Source organism: Semicossyphus pulcher, unplaced genomic scaffold (genome assembly GCF_022749685.1).
Source record: "Semicossyphus pulcher isolate SPU_LCO1_2020_fin unplaced genomic scaffold, fSemPul1.0.p SCAF_5, whole genome shotgun sequence".
NCBI classification, from domain to species: Eukaryota; Metazoa; Chordata; class Actinopteri; order Labriformes; family Labridae; genus Semicossyphus; species Semicossyphus pulcher.
In genome coordinates this window covers 2354570-2363549 of record NW_027211726.1, presented here as the reverse complement: position 1 = coordinate 2363549, position 8980 = coordinate 2354570, and the positions used below count along the sequence as shown (strand labels likewise).

The following is an 8980-nucleotide window of genomic DNA, read 5'->3' as shown; positions in this document are numbered from 1 at the left end:
CAAGCTGACACAGTGTTGTTGCTGCAGCTTGTTGCGCTGTCATTGTGTTACCTCGGCCATATCATCACTCCCAAGGGTAAATTGGGTCCAGAGTGCATCCAGGATATCTTGGATGTTCTCAAACTGTGCACGACAAACCACATGACATCCTTTTTAGGCATAGCAGGCTACTGCCGTCCATGGATTTTTTTGTGGAGATCTCCCAACCCCTGTATGACATGACTCATGGGGAAAGACTGACTTGGACTTGACTTGACAGAAACATTGACTTACTTAAGAAAGTTTTATTACTCTCAGACTAATAAGGATTGGACTTCAAACGTCCTCATGATACGCACACACCCGACCCATCAAAGGAGGGCAGTAATGGACTGATGTCACTAAGGGTGCAAGAGGGCACGGAGGGAAGTGGCATTGGCATGTCACCACCGCAGGGTCCGGAGACCCCAGAAGACGAATATAAATTATGTCAAAAGAACTGTTTTGGTCGAATGGTGTTATTGTCGGTGTACTCTTTCTTTGGTGCTATTTGTGGTGTAATTGTAGTTTCTTGTGGTGTATTGTGTTTTTTATTTTTGTAAAATCATACAGTTTAACTCAAATTGAATGTGTGATGTAAAATGTTTAATACAATTCCCAATATGATATGTTTACACTCTCTGTCAAAAGGAGGGAATGTGGGAATTTCCCGGGGATCATTAAAGGTTAACTTGTTTAAATTTAAAGTTACATGGGGGGGGCAATTTATTTTATGACCCCCGACTTTCCTCCCAATAAAGGATTATCTTATCTTGTTTACGAGGGCAAGTCACCTGTTTAGAGCACCATGTGGGGATGAGGTAGGGGGTTTTGTCTCTGTATATAAGCTTGAACACTCTGACTGAAAGAGACAGAACTGCTGTACTTCTCTCCATGCTGCATGTAAAATGTAAGTAAAGAGACGAGATTCATAACATTGAGTTTGCTTCTTCTTCTTCAGGAGGAGAATTCCCCTCACAACAGCTCATCTTGGATCCTCTCCCAGAACAGCCTTTTTGTTTCCAGACAGACTGTGTCCAGTGTGTTCTAATAAAAGCAGAATTCAAAGTTCTCTGAGGCTTTGGATCAGCTTTAATTTCCATCTAAATGAAGGTGGATCATGTTATCAAAACAAAGTCTCAGTAGCTGCCTCACAGAAAGGCTTTATCTTGGCTTGCTGCGTGACTGAGGGAGGTTCATTAAAGTCTTATATTACTGTATATCTGATATGGTTGAAAATAGAAGCAACTAAATCTGACATTTGAATGATCTCAGACTTACACTTAAAGTAATTTAGTTAAAATTAATTTTTCCATCACAGACTAAAAAGAAGAAGACACAGTTTTCAATTTCAAATCGCTCCACAAATCAGAAAACATGGCTGTCCTAAGGCATCACACGCAGATCTGCAAGTGAACCAAAGAAAAATCTTCTTTCCTACTGCGACAGAGAGCGGACATCCTCCCAGACTTCTCGGCCCAGACTCTGAATCCATGGTCAGGAATAAAACAAGAAACAGGCCTCATTCTGGTTCGAGTAAAACCTTGGGTTCGTTGCCATGTTGGATTTTGTCTAATTGATGCTTCTTCCCCAAATCTCAGAAATGCAGTCGAGGAAAATAGATCGAGTTTCCGACAACGACAAAAATAAACAATTGGAATTCCCAAGACTCAACCAAAACAAAAATAGATTTACTGACATCTGAAGTTTTCTTTAAAGACAGCGAAATGAAAAACACATTAACCTGTGTTCTGGTGTTAGTTTTATTTCCTGCTAAATATGTCTTCAAAAAGGTAGTTTTTATATCAAAGTCCGTCTCTTTTCTTGATGTTTTAAACTAAAGTATTTTTGAATGTTAATCTTGATCTCAAGAAGGATAGATAAACTGATCTAATCAAAAGTGATTGGTGACAACTGGCTAACCCGATCAATCATATAAGCTGTGTCCTAATTCAGGGCCTGCAGCCTTCGAAGGATGTAAATCAAGGCCGCTTGCGTCTCAGCAGCTTGTCGAAGGCTGCGAACGCGTGGCCACGAAGGATCCGTCGGGTGCATCCATCACAGCCCAACGCATCCCGAGATTCATTGCGCCAATTCAAACGAGATGGCGGACTCTTAAGCGGCTGAGGGATAAACTTTAAATATAAAAGTTTTATTTATTTTTTAATTATTTTTTTGGCTTTTTGCCTTTATTCATAGGACAGCTGAAGAGAGACAGGAGATGTGGGGAGAAGAGAGTGGCGGATGACATGCACCAAACGTATCGGCAGACCGGGAGTTGATCCTGCGATCAGTGCGACGAGGACTGTAGCCTCTGTACATGGGGCACCTGCTCTACCAACCGAGCCAAACCAGCGAGTTTTTGATTTCAGATCAATCAAATAGCTGAGACACAAATGTTAAAAAAGGGGCCCTGAAACAAATTATCTTTAAAATAACAGGTGAAGTTACGAGACCTCAGTTATGATAGCTAGTAAGCCAGCTAGCTAGCTGTTGCTAGGCGACAGGAGCAGCGATTAGTGACACAAGGGTAAGTGCGGGAGCAGCTGCTGACGCAAACAGGAAATCCTCCGTCGACCAGACCGCCTCACTTCAGTTCGGCCTCAGCGTCTACACAGGCTACGAATGAGTCATCCTCCTTAGACCACGTCCTTCGAAGGATGCAGCTCCTGAATGGAGACACAGCTATAGAACCACACTTAACCGTTAGCCAGTGGGTAGCTAGCTAACAGTAGGTAACCCTAGCTGCACATCTCTCTACAGCTCTGCGTAGCTTTGTTTTATTTTTTACACGAGGAACACGAGCAGCCCTTTACTCAGTTTATCCACATGATAAAAGCTTAAAATCCACACGTACCATTTTTGGAATCCGTCTTCGCAGAAAGTTTTGGTTTTAGGTCTTAAACAAATGATCCACCTGTGAAACCTCAGCCGCCCCAAAAACAAAGGACGAGAGAGACATGTGACTTGTGCTCATCAGAGCTACGAAAAATATATTTGAAAGAATTCAGCAACATTCTTGAATTAAGTCGACATCATTCTTGCACAATATACAAACAAAAGGCTTAAAAAACATATTCAAAGTTTTCCCAAACTCGTGCAAAATCATTGATGAGTGTATTTAGAGTCTGTTGCACCGCAGATGTAAAAGATTTAACGTCTTCTTTCATGTTGTCTCATTTGAGCTTTGTGTGAAACAATCATCTTATATACAGATTAAAAAATCAACACGATACAAATCATGACAATTCAACTACTTCATGATGAAATAACATAAAAATAATTAACAGTGTAAAATTAGAAACCGAATAAATAAAGAGTGTTGGATCATAGATACTTAGAGTCCAGTGTTGAAAAGTGATAAAACAATCATAGACCACGAACTCGACATCACGACATGTTTACAGAAAATTCATCTTTCATTGTTTTCTCTGAATGGCAGCCGTGGGGCGGGTCTTCACCCTCAGCAGCTCCGGGATTGGCCGTGTGCTGTCCTGATAAAAGTCCAACCCGGTACTCCACTCGACATCTCTGACTCGTGATTGGTGGAACCACATGAGATCTTCAACCCAATGAGATTCAGCTTCTGCACTCTGTCGATACAAAATAAAAGTTGACCGATTTTTGTTCTTAAATTTGAATATTGGAACGATGCTTATTAATGATGTGTGTTTATATTGGGTCTACTTTTTCTGTTGCTTCCTGTTAACCGTCTAAGTTTGTGACACCGCACATGGTAGGGTTGGTTCTTACCTTCGATAGGAGTTAGAAACTAGAAACAACTGTCTGACTTCACCGATTGGTTTGTCCAATATTCAGACCAATATAACATCTAAGTTCTGAGTTGATCGAGGAAACTTTGTTCCTACTGGGCAGACAGGCAGAACACTTTGACATTCATGTTCTCCGGCAGATTAATCCATGAGATCTTGGGGACTCTTAAACCATAACTCTAGCTTCACACGTCACTAAAGACAATGTATCTCTGAGACATCACCTACATTTCTATGAGGTTATCTATAAGTGTTCATGGTCGCCAGATGATCTATCCTAATGTTGTTGGTGATCCCCTGACCTTCCTTATAAGGCAAACCTTTGACCAAAGATTCCAGTCCATCTCTAGAAATCTCAATATTTAATTGACAGATTAATAGAGAATTTATTAATGCATTCTTGCTCCACAGAGGGTGAACCGTTTCCATTTTTCACCACTTTTTGAAACGTTTTGCACAGCATTTTGCCTTTCCTCCCCTTGCATCTACTTTTTATATTGTTTTAAGATTTTTTTGGCCTTTTTATTGGAGAGTGGATAGAGTCGGAAATAAGGGAAGAGAGAGTGGGCGAGACATGCTCAAGGGCCTAAGGGGCTGAGTGTGGGTGTTGAACCCGGGAACCCGTCAAGGACTGTGCCTTTAACCAATGAGCTGAGCTTGCACCCCCTTTTTAAATTGCCAAAAAACCTTTTCTGCCTGTGACTTCTTACCTGGCAGCTTTCCGAGTTGTCCGGTCTATGAGGCAACATGAAGGACACGGTCTGCAGCTCGCCGACACAGGTGGAGACAGGTACGGCCGAGTCCTTGCAGCTGGTCAGCACCGCAAAGTAATGTGTGGGGACGGAGATGTTGGTGCCGGACACAAAGCTGGAGTCAAACAGAAGCAAACAGTCTTTATCAACAGCAATGGACATTCAAAGTGCAACGCCACTTGGACATTCCAGCCAAATGTGGTCAATGAGGTCAGCACTATAATAATAATAGGCATGATGTGTTCACACTAATAATTTGCAGTGTGACTCATAGTTCCTCCCAGAGGTCTGGAATGAGGTGGAGTACTGGGGCTCTTTGAAGGCAAGTCAAGTTCTTCCACATTAAACTGGGAAAAGCATTTCTTTACAGAGCTGGCTTTGTGCACTGAGGCTTTGCCATTTAAAGCACGCTGCTGTCTTTCATTGTATGCTGACGCTTTAAGATCCAGAACCAGAACTCCACATCGTATGTGGGCAGAATCACCCATGGCCCGATGACATGACGATACTTTAGGCACAGTTTATTATTATTTTAATCATTTTACCAAATCTGATTCCAAAGCTTTTTTTTATTACCATTTTTAAACTTCAAAATGGTCCCTCACACACACCCCTCCGTCTCCTCCATGAAGGCAAAGACGGCCCTGATTTGTGTTTTGGCCTAAAAATAATATCTGGAATTTTTTCACACCACATCCAATTTACAAAATGTAATGAATTTGACGCTGCTAATGCTGGCAGCCTTTTAGCGGGTGTTTCGACACGTGTAGTCTTGTTCGAGATCAAACCACTTCATAATGATTGACAACAAAAACAGTTTGCATTTAAATCATCCAAATCGATCAGAAACAGGCCAAGCTCCACTAAAAGACAGCAGCAAATCGCTTTGACCTCAAAATCAACTTCATGAGGGAAACTTTAGCAAATGCCAAAACTGAACTTTGATGGGTCAGAAATGTGTTTAAACTGAAACACTTGTGAAAGTCACCAAACACACCCTGCACTTCACACATTCATTTTCTTATGAATTTCACCACTCTGTGGGAATGAGATCTTGACAGCCACTTCCAAGAATGCACGACCTGCTTTTCCAAAGAAATACACACAAATTGTGTTCAACCGTTTACAGACCAGTATGGTGAAAGAGATGGCAGGGGATGTCGACACTTGATAATGCCATCATGATAACACAATGCAACAACAGGTGGAGACGCTTTCTCTGTTCTGTCCTGCAAGATGTGTTTTTTTTTATGTTTTTAATTGCTTTCTGTTGGAGTCTGAAGTCGAGGTAGCACTCACTTTGCTTAGTTTGTAAGTAAATTAAACGGTAAGGAAGCATGAATTATACCTCAGTGGTCGGCTAATCTGCAAATTAATGTGTTAAACAGTGACTCAAGTGTTCAGTGGAACTTCTTTTATAGACAACTATTAGCCAATATAAAACAATACTATGCTTAACCATTTCAATATGATGGAAATCTCAACCTGTGACTATTAAAGATGTTCATGTAAATAAATGTCTGTTAAGTCTCTGTCTCTCTCTGAATGAGGTAACACAATGGTGACTGAGCCGATGGCCTGCTGATGAAAGCCTTTGCATTTGCAGAATGTAGTATTATTATGGGCTGGGTGGAAAAAATCCCAAGCGGCGCCCAGTTAGTGACGCGTTCTCCATCAGCCAGCAGTGGTTGGTCTGCCAGAGAGGGTAGGCGGAGCTAAGCGGCTGCTTTTCCGCTCTCTGCAAGTGTTGCGAGTAAACAGTAATCTACTATGGCTGAACAAACAAAGAAAAGATGGATGACTACAGATACAACTTCAACAAGAAGTGAAAATCCAAAGAAGAAGAAACAAACTCGACGCTCAGATGAAGCAAACAGTCTGAAAAGGAAAGCGACCGTCAGCCAGGAAAATCAGGAGTTACAACCGGAGCCGACCGTGGACGTCACACATGCAGCACTGTGTGGATATCTGGGAAGTGTGCTCCCGTTATTACCGTTTATCGCCACAGGTGCCGCCAAAGAGAAGGAAACTGAGATCTTCGAGATTATAACTTCAACATAAAATATAATATGTCATGTATGTTACTGAAGCTAGAGTCCAACATGCTTCTTTTAACCCAAACCATGATGTTTATTTCTAACATAATAAAGTCGTTTTGTGACTAATTGTTACCAAACTGACGGTTTCGTAACTTTGACCAGTTTTTGGCTTGGTGCGGATGTCACTGGTTCTGTCCATCGGTTCCACCAGTTCTCTTGTTTCAGTGTGGGGAGGTAAAGACACATTTGCAGGAATTGAGGCTCTTTGTGTTGACAGAAAAAAACAGTGTTAAAGGCTAAAGCTAATATTACGATCTTCCATAGAATATTGAACTTACTGCTGGATCTGCTCTGGAGTGTCGAACTGGCCGTCAGCGTTGTAATCAAATACTGGACCGGTCACTACGTTTACACCGTTGTATACAGCAGCATATCTCTTTAACAGTGTGTTATGGAAGAAGTCCCAGATCTCTAAAAGATGAGAGAAGAGAGGATTAAAAGAAAGGACTAAAGGGAATATGTGAATTATAGTTTCTGCATTGATATTAACTTACTCTTAAACTCGGGGTACATGGGCACCACATTACTCATCAGCAGAGCGTCATACTGCTGGTCCGCTGATGCATTCAGATCTGCAAAAACACAACAAGAGACCAAGATAATTGGATGCGGTAATGTGTGGTGAGAGGAAGAATTCACTGAGCTTGTATGGTCATGTGGGATCCCTGGAGGGACTGTATATCACATCTGGCCTGGGAACACCATCGGGATCCCCCAGGAGGAGCTGGAAAAGGTGGCTGGGGAAAGGGACGTCTGGGTCACATTGCTGAGCCTGCTGCCACCTCGAACCAGCCCCAGATAAGCAGAAGAAAATGGATGGATGGACTTTATCAGTTTCCCGTTTCTACGTCAAAACCATTAAACCTACCATTACATTTAAGCCTTGGCGTTGGCGCCCAATGCAAGACCAGTTTTAGTTGAATTCCTTTGACAGCTTTGATCAGCACAGGGACGATACAATCCCTTTACTTATAAATATAACGCCCCATTTTCTGAAAATTGGCATAAAAAGGACTGATTTCTCTCACTCTGACTTGGTGCACCAGATTCTCTTTTTACAAAAGGATGAAAATCTTTTGTGAACAATAAAAACAACAGACCCGCTGCAAGTTCTGTAGAAAACAACATTTCCCTTCCAGAAATACTGGGCAACTAATCAGAGCGTGATAAATCCAATAATTTGAGGAAAGGCAGAGTTCCTGTGCAGCTCAATGGAAGTAGTTACCTCCCATTTTTGGGAAGGCTACAAAGCTTGACTTCACCCTGACAATGTTTCTTCCCTGTTTTCGATGATAATCTTTGACACATGGAGAAGAGGAATCACTGAAGAGGAATTGTTCTGGGGTTTTTTTTTTATGAAAATGATGTGTGATGTGAGATCTGTGAAAACACCGCCAACACAAAACATCACTTTGAACTAGAATGTTTTGGAGTTTGTATTCTGTGCTGGGACTTGGAGAAGAATATAACTACAGGACAGAAAGTGTAATAAATGAATAGCAGTCAGTCAAAGGTCGGGCTTTACGATGGTTCCTGGTTTGAATCCCAGTTCAGACGTAGCGGGCCTTTCTGTGTGGAGTCTGCATGTTCTCCCCGTGCATGTGTGGGCTCCCTCCGAAATTGCTCGTCGGGATAGGCTTCACCCCCCCCACGACCGAGGACAGGACACGTAGTATAGATAATGGATGGATGGACGGATGGATGGATGGATGGATGGACTGATGGATGGATGGATGGATGGATAGTCTGTGCATTTGTGATGCAGGAAAACACTGACTTAGCATGAACGAGAAACTGGACCACCAAGTCTTTCCTTTATTTAATTTATGTCACAATCAAATGTTACTAAATGCTTTATTGAACAAAGTGGGAGTGCATTTTCCCAGCAATCGGGCGTACAGCGTCAAACCAACACGGAATGAAATTTCACGGTTCGATCTTCTGGCAGAAAATAAATAAATACCTTGACTGTGACCCTGTGACCCCTGACCCTGTGTTCAGAAAGAAACGTTTTCATGCCAGATTTCTTGGTAAACAACACTTCCTCATTATTTTGGTGGGTGTTTGCTGGTATTTACCACTAAGGTTTGGTTTGAAGCCTCTTTTACTGCCGTCGAAACCAATAACAATAATAAGAAAACCACTTTCAGAAATGTTTCTCTGCTCAGGTCACATGATCAGACCTCACCTATTCACCTGACAGAAACCAATGATGTCAGAATTGAATTTGCTAAACCTGTGTTCTGATTATGTTGCGGTTTAAAACATAAAACGTCTGGCGAAGAATCATTTTCACAATGATGAAGGTTGCGTCAGGTCGTGTTGGGAAAGGAGGGGG

The 8980-nt window shown here is 41.9% G+C and overlaps 1 protein-coding gene across 1 annotated transcript in view; it reads right to left on the bottom strand.

Annotated features, from left to right (window-relative positions):
• Positions 1-3139: 3139 nt before the first annotated feature.
• Positions 3140-8980, bottom strand: part of LOC138608383 (venom phosphodiesterase 1) — a 37443-nt gene continuing 31602 nt past the window's right edge. Inside the window, exons 22-25 of the mRNA XM_069680961.1 lie at positions 7137-7214; positions 6921-7053; positions 4502-4658; positions 3140-3611 (exon numbers count right to left, since the gene is read on the bottom strand). Of these exons, the coding sequence (XP_069537062.1) occupies positions 3438-3611; positions 4502-4658; positions 6921-7053; positions 7137-7214 (542 nt within the window). The 3' untranslated portion in view covers positions 3140-3437. The remainder of the gene's footprint in view (positions 3612-4501; positions 4659-6920; positions 7054-7136; positions 7215-8980) is intronic.